Source organism: Phascolarctos cinereus, unplaced genomic scaffold, assembly GCF_003287225.1.
Source record: "Phascolarctos cinereus isolate Bilbo 61053 unplaced genomic scaffold, phaCin_HiC Scaffold_726;HRSCAF=1367, whole genome shotgun sequence".
Classification (NCBI taxonomy): domain Eukaryota; kingdom Metazoa; phylum Chordata; class Mammalia; order Diprotodontia; family Phascolarctidae; genus Phascolarctos; species Phascolarctos cinereus.
The window spans coordinates 330668567-330683534 of NW_027556098.1; the positions used below are offsets into that span (position 1 = coordinate 330668567).

Here is a 14968-nt window from a genome sequence, read left to right on the forward strand (position 1 = left end):
GGTTTACAGTCAGAAGGCCTGCAGCAGCGTCCTAGGCTCTGACACTTGGACTTCGGGCAAACCGCTTCATTCCTCTAAATCCCAGCAAAATGGGGAGAATAATACTTGCCCGACTCACTTCACAGCGGTCTGGTGGGGAAAGGGTTTTGTCAACCTGAAAGCACTATTGAAATGAGAAATTACAATGATTCTTTTCTCTCAGTTTTCGTCTTTCTAGATTGAGTTTTGAAAAGTCTGTACCCCCTCGGAAATCCTGGAGTACTGGTCAAGGTTTCCCTTCCAATTCCGCCCCCCACCCCACCCCACCCCGCCAATTCCACGCCTTGGGAGGCAGGAATGACACTGCAGTTCCATTACAAAGAGGCAGCGAGAGCAAGAAAAACAAACCACCCCCCAGCTCCTGGGACCTGCGGGATATTTGACTCTGTGGTTCAAATATCCTTCAGCAGTGAAGAAGGGCGAGATACTAGTCACAGAACTCCCAGTGTCTCCTATTTCGCGCCCCGCGCCTCCCGCTGCCAGTCCCTGGGACTTCCCTGGCTTCACGCTTCCGCAGACGGACAAGAGAGTGGGGAGGGGGGAAGGGTTTGAGGCTGGAGGCCGGATCCCCTATTGTGACTCGTCTCCCAGCAACAGCGAAAGCGGCCGGAGCGTCCTAGCAACGTGGAGACTGCCTACCTCCAGCCCCCGCGCTCCGAGGTCCTGGAGTCTCCCCTTCTCATCCCCGCGCCACCCCCTTCTCCCGCACTCACACGCCTAGCCTGAGGCTGCGCTGCCAACCGCGCCCTTAAAGCGCCCTAAGGCGTCTAGCTAGGGAGACCTCCAAGGGACAGGGAAAGAGGTAGGGTGGCAGAAGAAATATCATTTAACAAGAGAAGCAAAACCAAAATAGTAGAGAGAGAGTGAGAGAGAGAGAGAGAAAGAGAGAGAGAGAGAGAGAGAGAGAGAGAGAGAGAGAGAGAGAGAGAGAGAGAGAGAGAGAGCTAGTAAAAGCAAGTGCAGAGAGAAAAAGGGAACTCCAGGTGAAAGAAGCGGTGCCTTAGAGGTGACCAGGGGGTGTGAAAATTAATTTTAAACACAATATAGCAAAACAAAGCAAAAAGGGTACAAAAAAAAACACAAAGAAAAAAAATTCAAGCAGCAAAATCCAAACTCAAGAAGTCATCGCACTGTTAAAGGAATTCGGAAACCAAGATGCTGGATACCATCCACCCAGCCCTCCTCGAATTAGGAAAACAGGTGCTCCCCACACTGCCGTCGCTGTCTCAGGATGGTAAGAAGTCTGAAGCCTACTGCTGGGCGTTCCTAGGGGTGGGTTGGTCTGTCCCCTAGGCCAGAACTATGAATCTTCAGTGGCTCCGAAAGAAGTGATGGGGTAATTGGATGGATGGCGGTGGTGGTGGAAGGGGAATCTGGTGTAGAAACAAGAATTTCCCAGATTGTAAACATGAGATGTTCTTCTTGAGATGGAACCATGCTTTGGATTGGCTTTAATCTAAAGGAGTCCTTTTTGGAGGCGTTAAGACCATCCTAGATTCCTCCTTAGGTAAAAGGTGGCTGTGGCAGGACTCCGCTTTGCACAGGGGCTGTAGAATCAGTTTTAGCATGGGAAGGAAGCTCACAAGTCATGTCCAACTCAATTATTTTACAGTTGAGAAATAAGGTGACAGGGGTTGCAGAATTATAGAATTTTAGCATGGGAAGGGAGCTCAGAGATCATGCCCAACTCAATTATTTTGCAATTGAAAAATAAGGTGTATGATAATTAGTTCAAGGTCACAGGTAGTAAACGGTATGCCTGGCTCTATATGGTTGTTTTGCCTCAGGGTGGGTCTTTTCTTCTTCCTTGGACCCCACGTCTGTTTGCTTTTTGTTTCTATGGCTCCTATTGTCACACTGAGAAGAGTAGTGCTTGTGGTTAAAAGGGTTGCGTTTGAGTGGTGGAAAGAGATTGACTCCCCCTATAGGTCAATAGGAGGATACCTAGGAAGGAAATACTTTTGAGTTATTTGTGGCAGTGAAACTCTGAATGGCTCCACCCTTGGGAAAATTGTTGCTTACCGTCCAATGATCCTTCCGCCTCTAAATTTATGATCCTGTGATCCCTTTTGTCAGAGCAGCAACTTAGTGTCTACTAGATGCTTCATAAGTGCTTGCTGTGATTTATCAATTGATTTAACAAGCTGAGATACAATAAAAGGTAATGGGCATGTGGGTGTGTGTTTGGAAGAGGTCCCCACCTCTTAGCAATAGGGAACCATACTAAATTTATTAAAGGCCTGAGTTCTAATTTTGCCAATGTCAAACTGATTGATTTTTTCCTACCTCGGTTTTGTTTATGAAATGGAAACTGTATTATTACACTCAGGCATTTGAATACATGCCACCTCACAAGGACGTTGATATAAGCAAGAAAATTCTTTGAGCAAGTATTTACATTGTTCTTAACAGGTGTATGTATAGGGCGGCACCGGCTCTGGAGTCAGGAGGACCTGAGTTCAAATTCGGCCTCAGACACATAACATGCACTAGCTATGTGACCCTGGGCAAGTCACTTAACCCCATTGCCTAGAAGAAAAAAGAAAAATTTTATGTAAATATATAGCACTAGTATTTGAAGTTTTGAACACTTTTAAACATCATAAATACTAGCTGTGATTTAAAAAGATCAGGGAAGAATGATATAACATTAAAAATTTTTTTAAAAATTTGAAAATCAGGAAAGGATAATTAATGTATTCTTTCCTTTTTCCCCTCTCTTTTTTCCCCAGCCTGGGTGTTTGTGTGCCAAAGGCATGATTTGGACATTGGGACTCTTCCCTGTGCACTTGCTCGGTTATGTCTGACTATTCGTGACCCCCTTTGGGGTTTTCTTTACTGGAATAGTTTGCCATTTCCTTCTCCAGGTAATTTTACAGATGAAGAAACTGAGGCAAACAGGATTCAGTGACATGACCAGGGTCACACAGCTAGTAAGTGTCTGAGGCTGGATTTGAACTCAATAAGATAATAAGGCTTGCCTCTACATATGCCAAAGACTCCAGTAAAAGGACAGTTAGTTCTCCTTATGTGGGATTTTTGAGAAATAATCCAACCCTGACTTTAGGCTCAGCACTCTGTCCACTGTGCTACCTAGATGTCCTGTGCACTAGCAACCATTAAAGGAAGGAATTTTTTCGTTCTTGTCTTTGCATCCTATGCACTTCACACACAGTAGACACTTAATAAATATTTATTGAATTGAATAAATAATATATGCTAATTAAAAAGCACAATTAGAAAGGGTCCTTTCCTGCAAGGCTCCTTCCTCCTGTGTGTTGCATAGCAGCCATCTACATTATCTAGCCCTGCCTCTTAACCCCCTACCCCATCCTATTTCTTTAAAATAATGACCAGTGGACAACAGGGGAATTTGTTTTGCTTGAATATGCATCTTTGTTACAGGGGTTTTCTTTTTCATTTTTCAGTTGGAAGGTAGGTGAGAGGGAAAGAAAATAAATGCTTATTAGTTAAAAATTAAAAAAATAAAAGTGGTCAAAAGGAAACATTAATGAGGATTAAGTTGATAGAGTTTTTATAGAAACATCAATAAAAAGAGTTTTAATAGAAACAGATCAATAAAAAAGAATGATGATTAAATGCTTTTTAAATATGCCTGGTAACCTCATTCCCTTCTCCCCCCTCACCATCCCAAGGAGAAGGGTGTTAGTGTGGGAAGGAGTTTCAAATTTCAGCAAAACAGGCCAGATAAATCTCATCACATTGTCCTCTTTTGCCTTTGATCAGAGTGCCTCGATCAGGTGTCTGTGAGGGGTTTGTCACTCAGACTCTTATTTAATCTCTTTTCCTGGGCTTGGTCAGTATTTCTACCAGTGAATAAAAGTTCTAAGTTTAAAAATAGAAGTTTCGTGAGGGTAAGTAATTAAGACATTTTTTGCTTTGGCTTTAACCTCTAGGTTTGAGCATATTTCTTTATTTTCTTTCTTTTTTTTTCTTTTTAGGCAATTGGGGTTAAGTGAATAAGTGTCAAATTTGGTCTGAGGCTGGATTTGAACTCAGGCCCTCCTGGCTTTGGGGCCATGCTCTATCCACCGTGCCACCTAACTGCCCTGCCACCCCTCCCACCCCCAGCATATTTCTACACTAAGCACACAGTGTATGCCCCATACCTACGTTTAAAAAAAAAACAAAAAACAAACCAAACCAAATTTTTATTGATGTATTCTGTTACTTACATCATCATAATTATCCGCTGTATCTCTTTCTTTTCTCCTCACAGAGAGTCATCCCATATAACAAACGGTATTTTTTAAAGAGGAAAAAAAATCAGTACAGTTGTAAGCTCTGGGCATAACAAATACAAGCTAGAGCCTTGCTGCTCTCAAGGGCCTTCCATTCTAAGGAGGAACATAACAAATAAAGCAGAGCTAGAAAAGACAGGGGTCCATACCAGCATGTTCTGGAAAAGGTTGGGAGGGTTGAGGAGGCCTGTTTAGGGGGATGATAAGGGGAAGTTCACTTATGAGAGTCCAGGGTCTTAGGTTCAGGTTCAGGGTTCCAGTGGGATAGGGTTGAGGAGTAAGGCCTGGTTACCTTAACCTTCTTGGGCCCAAGTTTTCTTTCCTGTAAAATGAAGGACTTGGACTACATAACTGCTCTAGCTCTCAATTTGTGATTCTGTGATACTGAGACATATTTAAAATGGAAAAACTGGATATAAAAGACATAATCAAGGATTGTTCTGGGGGCAGTGATTCTCAGTGACTTTTCACTGTGGTTGGTTTGGTTTTTCCATAACCACCATTATAATCTGAAAAGTGTTGTTTCCATTGAGATTTTAATGCAAGGGTAGATTGAGGCAGATCTCTGAGCAAGAAAACAGGGACATGCCACCTGTTAACAAATGGGTCCGTGGCTTGCCTCTGTTTATTCCAAAGACCCCAGCAAAAGGAGGGTTCTCCTTACATGGAATTTTTGGGAATGAAGAAGAAAGAACAGAGTAGATGACATCATGGAATTAAGGACACTATGACTGGTTACAGAGCTGAAATGTAGGGAACAACATGATTGGTTGGAAGTTTGGTAATGGGGGCTGGCAATGACTCCCCTTCTTCTTGAATGAGACAAAGAAGTGCTTATTGTCTGAGTGCAGGTGAGAGATAGTGGTCCAGGCTTTTGGACAGCAAACCAGACATCCTTGAAGGATAGTTTGGTGGAAGAAAGATATCAGGCCCAAACTCCCTGGCTTTCTCACACATTCTCTGAGGTCAGTTAAATTCCTTGAGTCAAGAGAGCCGGAGTTTTAAACTTAACTGAGTTAAGAGACAAAGAACCATGTCTTAAAGCAGTTACAGGACAAAATCAATTGCTTGTAAATAGAATCAATAAGAAAATTATATGGGATCAGTTTTTAATCTTCTCAATTCCTCCCTTTTGCTCTTGGGAGACAAACAGGTCTCATTGATTAGTTACCAACAGTCTAATCTATAAGATCTTTAACATCCTTATTATCAGTAGTTGGATGCACTAACACAGGTTTCTCTGATGGAAGTTCAGAACAGACTTTAGCACAGTAACTAATGCAAAATTGAAAAGGAATAACAAGATATATCAATCATAACCAAGAGAGTAAACATATCTAAAATGATAGACTGAATTTAGAAGGGAGATTTACATATCAGTTAAGAAAACTCAGGAGGCAGCTAGGTGGTACAGTAGATAGAGCGTCAGGCTTAAGGTCAGGAGGACCTGAGTTCAAATCCGGCCTCAGACACATAACACTTACTAGCTGTGTGATCCTGGGCAAGTCGCTTAACCCCATTGCCTAGCCAAAAAAAAAAAAAAGAAAAGAAAAGAAAAGAAAAGAAAACTCAGGAAACATAGATACTTGTGAAGCAAAAAGCCAGAGTAATGCAATAGTGATCATTAACATTAGCTAACATCAAGTCTGGTATCCTAGTAACCCATTCCCAAAGTTCATTTTGTCAGCCCAATTGTCTTGGATCTCAGCTATCCCATGCAGTCTGGTCTGGTCTGGGAGCATCTTCTAAGTCTTGAGGGCAGCTCCAAAGTGCTCTCTTCCTAGGTAGGCTTGCTTCTCTGGTTCCTATCGCTTGTAGAAATTCTTGGGTGTTCTAGCTAGTCTTTTACTGAACCAGATCTCAATATACTTTAGTATAACTTCTTAAACATTACTTCTCCAATAATTAGTTAAAACCAGCTTAAACTTCGTAGTTCTTATAACATTAAATTGGGAAACCACAGTTCACTTGAAACTTCAGAGAATTTCAGTTTTGAATACTCTTTGCTGTTTCTATCTTTAAACTCTGTACCTGACGTAAACACTCCAGTAACAAGCTAAAGGAAGAATCTTTAAAAAAAAATGAGAATCTGAATAATGAGTAAATGAGTCCTTCTGGTTAAAGATTTTAATATTTACCAAAGTAGACATAGAAACTAGGGCCAAATGCTTTTTAAAATTAACATTGACTCCATTATCATTTAACTTTCTATGATGTAAGTTCTATGATGTAACTGTTGTACTGACATATTTAAAAAATTCAAATACAAGCTGAAAAATCAAAACCTAAATATTTTAAAATGGCATAGAAGGAAGAACTCTTAAAACCCTCCAAATTATACACATACACACATATATAATTACATATTACATATATTACATACATAAATTCATTTGATCTTGTTTTTTCAAAATTTTTACTCAACTTTTAACTTTTTACAATTTTCACATTGTTAATTATTTAGAACTCAGAATTTAAATGCCATTTAATTTAAATTAATTCCAATTCAATTCAATTCCCCCCTAAGGAAGATTAGAGACTGATAAGACTTTAATTCTCACATAAAAATAAAGATTATGAAGCACTTTTTATAAAAAAGTGACCTCTAATTCACAAATGATTTTACTTAAAAGTTACCAAGTTAACTTGTAGCAAAAAGTCCTGGGATGTGATGTGTAAATACACTAAGTAACTAATTCCAAACTGTATACAAAGAACAGTGCACATCAAATGAGTTATCTATACTAAAACATGTTTACAGTACAGGACATGCTCTACAGACAAGTGTTAATCCCAAATTAAATAATAAACCTATACAAAATTGACTTCTTCTTTAAGTAACACAAGATCTTCCATAAGTTACTCTCCTTTAAGAAAACTGATTGCACTGAAATTCTTTTCTTTAAAACAAATCTGAACCAGTAGAACATTGTACACAGTAATAACCATATTGTGCCATGACTAACTTTGATAGACTTATCTCTTCTTAGCAATGCAAGAATTTAAGATAATTCCAAAAGACTCCTGATAGAAAATGCTGTCCACATCCAGAAAAAGAACTATGGAGTCTGAATGCAGATCGAAGCATATTATTTGCTCTCTCTCTCTCTGTTTTTTGTTTGTTTCTCCTTTCTCATGGTTACTTCCATTGGTTCTAATTCTTCTTTACAACATGACTAATGTGAAAATAGGTTTAATATGAATGTATATGTACAGCCTATATCAAATTGCACACTGTCTTCGGGTGGGGGAAGGGGGGAGTAGGGAGAAAATTTGGAACTCGAAAATCTTATGAAAGTGAATGTTGCAAACTAAAAGTAAATAAATAAATTTTTAAAAATATAATTGGGAAACATTTAACAAAATGAATAAAAATTCAATACAACATTAAAAAAAACAAATCTGAAGATGTTTCTGATTTTAACTTGAACTAATTGATTCTTATTTTGGTTTCACACACACTCTCACATAATTGTTTAATTATTCTGAAAAATTTCAGGACTTTTCCCAATACACAAATAAAGGTAACTATAAACAGGCAGATGACAAGGCCAAATACTCTTTTATTTAGTTGTTCAGGATATGGTATTGATTATGGTGTCAGATTGAAAACAGTAAGAGTTGCTAAGGTATTTCATCAACAAGATGCATTATAAAAATCACAGCTTAATTCACCCTGAGTAAAAGAAGTAGGGACATGATTTTAACACCATCCATACTTATCCTCCAGGCCCAAACTCAAGGGCACAGAATGACTTACCACATGTATGACAGCATAAAGTTCCTCAGTTCCACTGGATTTCAGGTAAGAATAGTTTAAGCAGCCAAGTGTAATCAGGGTGGGAAACCTGCAGCCTCAAGAGCACATGTGGTCCTCTAGGTCTTCAAGTGCTGCCCTTTGACTTTAGGATTCAGTTTATGTGGCCTCTAGGCCGAAGGTTCCCCACCCCTTATGGTAGGACACCACAGCCAGGCTCAGAATTAATTAAGTGGAACGATTTCTTGATGGGAAACTGAATTAAGAGGGTCCAACCTTAGCTTTCCCAAAGTTACCCTCCCAACCTTATTCGTAGGGACAGATATCCACTGGCCTTAGATCTCAGATATCACTCCCATTGAGCTGCTGGTGTTTTTTCTTTAGAAGTGTGAAACATTGGTTCAAGGTCACAATAAACCTGAAAAATGAAGCTCAAAAGAAAATTCAGAGTTCCGAAAGGTTTCACTTCAAATAGCGAAGTCTCACTAATCATAGCAGGGCTGGACACAATTGTTATCAGCCCTCTCAAGTTATTGCAATAAGATAGGTAGCAAACAAAAATTTATCAGGCCTTCTCAAAAAAATCATACAAAAGATTTTTACTCATCTTTCCTTTCTTCTAGCATTTTCCTTTTTAAAATACAGCTTAAAACTCTTCCTGATGTAAAAAGGCAGTCATTAGAATTTAATAAAGTACTCACATTCTGTAAGTTTACATAGATAGTGAATATATGATAGTCTGCTAATTACTTTAAAGCAAATATATATATATTTCCAAGACTGGAATCTGTTAAGACTAAGTTGATAAAAAGATGTGACTTCAGTATAGACTATTCCAAAAATGCTTCCACAATTAGCACAACAACAAATCATTTCTATACTATAAACACACTTTCAAAAAAATCCCCTCCCCCTTTATTTCAGGATATTTATACTGGAGAATGAGATCCTGTTGTCTAAATAAACCAATACATAAATTTTTCGCAAGGCTGATAATGATTCACAACCTTGCTGAAGCTGGCAGGTTTACAAAGAAGGAAGTTTTTTTTTAAACCAAGGTCTTCCACTCCTTTTTCTCTTCCATAATGTGAGCAATTATTATTCTCGTCTTTTAAAATATACCTAATTAAATACTTAATAAGTTTTTAACATCATCACAGTAGCTTCTAAAACTTAATTATTAATTCTCAGTATACAAATTAAAAGGAGTTAAAATGTCCAATGATATGAAATTACCATTCCCTTAACAACATTTCTTATACAATGGCTTCTCAGAATTCACAATAACAAGAACATTTAGAAATATGATAATAATAACCATACCTTGAATTTAAAACAAAACTTAACACTAATCAGATGATATTAATTTAGTCAAATGCATTTAAAAATTACCTTTATACAGGAATACATTCATACTACCACAAGTGGTTTATAGGTTGCAAAGGTACTTCACAAAAGATCCAATTAGGAAAAATTAACATATACAGAGGCCAAATGAATCACAACAGACAAATAAGGTTTTACTGGTTTGAATTCAATGTTACGTTAACTCAAAATTTGCTAGGCTAAATTATATATGCCATTGTTGTTTAAAAAAACAAAAACCTTATCCCATAATATCTCAGGAGTCTGCATTTCAGATCCTAAAGAGATTTCTGCCTTATCAAAATCACAGTGAAAACATCATTATCTATTGCATTTCCAAATGACCAGTTTCGAACAATTTACAACATTCTTTCTACAATTGAATTTGTAACAACTTAATCTGTAACCCAAAAGAATTCAGATCAAAAAAGAATTTACAATTTGAATAATGGTTCATTTAAAATGAATTACCAAATTTAAGTTAGGCACTTTATATCCATGTTACAGATTGATAAACTGAGATAACTTGCTTAATAGCACACAATTAAATTTTCAGATCCATACATTTCCCCAATTTGTCTTACTGCCAAATAATACAATAAATTCTGATTTACCATAAGCATTTAATCAGGAGAAACACATTTCACTTAAAATAAGACCCGAATAAATTAAATCACACCCTGGATCTATCTTCTGAATGGTATCACACAGAATCTCAATTTATACTTTCGATTATTTAGTATTATATTTTACAGAAGGGCTATTTGTTCCAAACATTAAATATTGTAGGGTCCACTATTTCTAGCTAATCCATGCCAAAGAATTTAAAAATGGCAGTTTGGTAATAGGTTTAATCTATCCCAATCATCCCTCTCAAGAGCACATTTTTTGTGTAGTTCAAATCTGGATTCTATAAGTTCAAAAAGAGCCCATTGATTATCAATTCACTCATAGCTCTCTATAACTTTTCCCTACTACTTCCAGATCAAGCTGCATTTTTTTTTATTGCTATAGTTCCTAATTAAAAAAAAAAACCAAGCCATGAAGTGTTACACACCTTTCCCACTTAAACATATCCAAAACTTCTTCAAAACTTTCTGCCAACATACTTAAACCTTCTTTTCATTGTTATTATGACTTCAGATGCCATTGGTCATCTTCAAGAACAAAGGATGGAAAGCAACCATACATCTCTCCTGTAGTCTGAAAATCCACACCTTCCTTATTACTTTCATATGTGTCACTTAAAACTTCTTTTATTTTGTTCACTCCCTAACTTCTCCTTATTCCAATGATATCTCACACTATTATTCTCTAATCTTCACTGAATTTCTCCTTCAAAATTTAGTAAATGTTGTTAAAACTAATGATATTAAATGCTTTTACTCTCAAAGTGCAATATAGACTATTCATATGCCTATAACAATTAAACTGTTGAATCACTGCTGATTCTGTTATTTCCTGAGAGCCGGAAGCAACAACAATCCTTTTAGCAATGAGAAAAACTTTTAACAGCTTACAAAAACTTGGTCTATTCAAATAACAATTAAGTTCTAGGAATTTCACAAAAGTTTTTTTTAAAGTTGTTTTTTTTTTTTAACACAAAGCATTTATCCAAGCAAATTTCACTTACATTTCAAGGTGCTTTCTTAAATAAACTTCTCTTCTTGTGGGCAGAGAACATTTGAAATGTGAAATGCATTTTTTTAAACTTATGAGCTTCTCTCTAATCAGAAAAATAACCTTCCTTTCTTGGCTGTAAAACAATAAATTTCTCATTTTTGTGGGGAGGGTGCTATTATTTATTAAATTCCAAAGAACATTTATCTCAAAACTTACTATACTATTTGTTTCAGCATTTATAAAAACATATGAACCAAAATCTGGAGATGCATAGTAGAGAACTTATATTTCAGTCATAAATGTGATTTCTAATTCATTTCTGATGTCATAAACTTCTACAGTTTGAGGAGAAAAAATCCCTTTGACCTCTTATCTATCTCTCCCCTTGCACTCCCAAAGCTCCTCAAAGAACAGGAATGCAAAGTGAAAGAGACTTGTTCTGAAGTCTTAACTAAAAAAAATCACAAGATACAGAGTGGTTTTTCTTTCTGAGTTTCATTTGCCCAATTTTCTGAAAGTAATCTTAATAAAATGGCATAGACAAGCCATATACAGACATAGACAGAGGCCAAGAAACACACCTGTGAGAGATAGTGGCCTCAATATTTCTTTCCTGGGGAGGCATTAGTTATTAGCCTTTTGACTAGTTACTTCACCTGATAATTTATCCCCTCTGCTCAAAGCAATCTTTGATTGGTGCAATTTGACTAAATGCCACTGATGGGTTATACATATTGCCTTACTCTGTTTGATCGTTGAACACTGCTATCTCAAACCCAGAAATTTAGAATCAATTTGATCTGTCCTTCTGTGGGACCCTGACTCAGGAATAAAGCCAATAAATCCTTTTTCCCCCCTCACAAGACACGCCCTGAAAAAAAATAGCTCCTGGATAGGAATTTTAACTCCTCAATCCTTAAAGCACGTCATTGGAACTCAATGTCTACTTTTTATGGTTGGAAACAGTTCCCCAGTATGTTAAGGTCAGAAAACTGTTGTCCGTCTGGTGCACACTCAAATAATAATTTCTCTCTCCTCACCTCTGTAGCCTATTTTAAGATATCTTCTTCAATGGAAATACATCTTCATGAAGGCAACCCACAAAGGATGGCCTGGGCTTTTTTATGACTTTCTCTATTTATTGACGATCAAGTCCAAATTCAAAAGCTGCAACCAATACAAATAGAAACACTCAGAGCATACATAAATTATACAACACTCACCCTTTTTTGTCTGGAGAAGATCTGAAACTGTTATGAATAGGAAGAGAGGCAGTCTAACTCCAGAGTTTCTTGCCCTTTGTGGAAAATTTGTTCCACTTGGGGCCCAGTAGATTGGGGGAGGTTCTGATAAGGATTTGGGTAGGAAAGCTCTTCTCTCCCTATATTATCACTTCAACCATCTGTTGTGATTGAGATTTTAACAAAAAGGTAAACTGAGGCAGATCTCCAAGCAAGATGTAACATTCATTAGCAGGGGCATGCTATCTGTCAATAAATGGGTCAATGGATTGTCTCCACTCATGTCAAAGACTCTGAGCAAGAAGACAGTTCCCCTCATATAGGGTTTTGGGGAGTACAGAACAAAGAACAGAACAGGATAAATGACATTATGGAATTAAGGGCAACGTGATTGGTTACAGGGTTGAAGCACAGAGAACAACATGATTGGTTGGAAGTTTGGTAATGGGGACTAGAAGGGGGGAACCTCCCCCCATCTTCTCTCCTGATACTAAGAAGTGCTCATTCCTTGTCTGAGTGCCAGTGTGAGACAGTGGCTCCGACTTTTGGACAGCAAACCAGACATCCTTGAATGATAGCTTGGGGGAGTAAAGATATCGGGCCCAAACTCCCTGGCTTTCTCACACATTCTCCAAGGTCAGTTAAATTTCTTGAGTCAGAAGAGCTGGATTTCTAAACTTAACTCATTACAAGCCTGCTGAACTCTGAAGTAAGTTCAGAGACAAAGAACCATGACTTAAGCAGTTACAGGACAAAATCAATTACTTGTAAATAGAATCAATAAGAAAATGATACAGGATCAGTTTTAATCTTCTCAATGTCAAGCAGCATGATATATGTTTTTTTTTTAATTAAAGGCAATCAAAATTAGTTTTGTTTGAAGAATTTAGTGAGATATGGCAGGACCTCTGGGGACCTTAGAACCCCAGTGCTGGAAACCATTCTTTATATACAATGTTCTGTGGTTATATAGAGCCATTCTATATATAATGGCTCTAAGTAGGCATCTCCTTCTGGCCATTGCATTTTTCTCCAAGGGGTTCTTTCTCTCTTTTCAGCGGGACAAAAAAAAGCACAGTGAATGGAGCACTGGGGCCTAGAATATCTGAGTTCAAATCCAGCCTTAGACACTTACTAGCCATGTGACTCTGGGCATGTTACTTAACCCCTGTGTGCCTCAGTTTCCTCAACTGTAAAATGGGGATAATAATAGTACCTACCTCCCAGAGTAGTTGTGAGGATCAAATGAGGTCATGATTGTAAAGTGCTTAGTATAGTGCCTGGCACATAGGAAGTGCTATATAAATGTCAGCTATTATTAATTTTGAGCTATTCTCCTTCTTCACCCTCTATCAGTTCATAGGATTCTTTCTCCAATTGATGGGCACCCCTTTTGACTCCAGTTTGCTAACAACAGAAAGAGCTGCTATATGTTTATATGTGTATATAGGCTATAGATGTATATGCACATATGTATACATGTACAAATACATATATAGGGCATGTATGTGCACATTGTATTGTGTACATGTGTATATATGTGTGTACATATAGACACATACTATATAGATATACACACATGCATAACCCAAACATATACACACAAACCCCCAAAAGAGTGACAAAAAACAGATCCATATATTAAATAAGCTTACATACATAAAATATATAAACACAAAATATATACAGATATATTTAACATAGGGCTCTGTTTCTTCTTTTATTTCTGTCTTTGGGGTTTAGGCCTAGAATTGTTCTTAGTAGGTCCTACGATATGCACAGTTTAGTGACTTTAGGGGCATTATTTCCTATTCCTTTCTAAAATCGTTGAACCAGTTCACTGCTCCTCTAGCAGTGTGCCATATGCTTCTTTGATAATTGTCGTTTTCTGTTTCTTTTGCTCATTTAAAAATGTTATGATAGGTATCAAGTGGAACCTCAGAGTTTGTTAATTTGCATTTCTCTAATTAATAATTCATGTGGCTATAGATTCCTTGGTTATCTTTCTTTGAAAATTGCCTTCTTTGGTACCTTGGCTACTTATCTATTGGGGAATGGCTATTTTTGATTTGAACATGTTTATTTGAAAATACTTGAATCATTTCAAAAATATGTCTTGGATAATAGACTATTATCAGAGAAACTTGCTACAAAGAATTTTCCTAGAAAACTACTTCTTCTATTGCTTCTCAATATGGCTAATTTTAGCTATATTGATTTTGTTTATGCAAAATCTTTTTAATTTTTGTAGTCAGAATCACCAGTTTTTATCTTCTATAATCTTTCCCTTGTCAGGCTATGAACTCTTCCTTTATCTGTAGTTGTGAAAGGCATTTTCTCTCATACTACCCTAATTTGTTTATGATAATGCATGCTTTTATGTCTAGACATGCATCCATGTCTAGATACGCTTATTGTAGTATATGGTATGGATTCTTGGCCTAAACCTAGGACCTGTCAGGCAGCTTTTCAGTTTTCCCAACATTTTTGTCCAACAGTGAATCCTTACCCAAAAGCTTCAGTCTTTGGGATTATCAAACACCGTATTACTACATTCGTTTTCTTCTGTATATTGTGTGTCTAATCTATTCCATGAAGTGAGTTCTGATTAGTGCTTTGTAATAGTGTTTGAGAGCTGATACTGCTAAGCTCCCTTCTTAACTTTTTTATTTCCCTTGAGA

General features: G+C 37.3%; 1 protein-coding gene across 1 annotated transcript in view; it reads left to right on the forward strand.

The window, feature by feature from the left end:
• The first annotated feature begins 651 nt into the window (after positions 1-651).
• CCDC81 (coiled-coil domain containing 81) overlaps positions 652-14968 on the forward strand; it is a 74977-nt gene continuing 60660 nt past the window's right edge. Inside the window, 1 exon segment of the mRNA XM_020993819.2 lies at positions 652-1273. Within this exon segment, the coding sequence (XP_020849478.1) occupies positions 1195-1273 (79 nt within the window). The 5' untranslated portion in view covers positions 652-1194.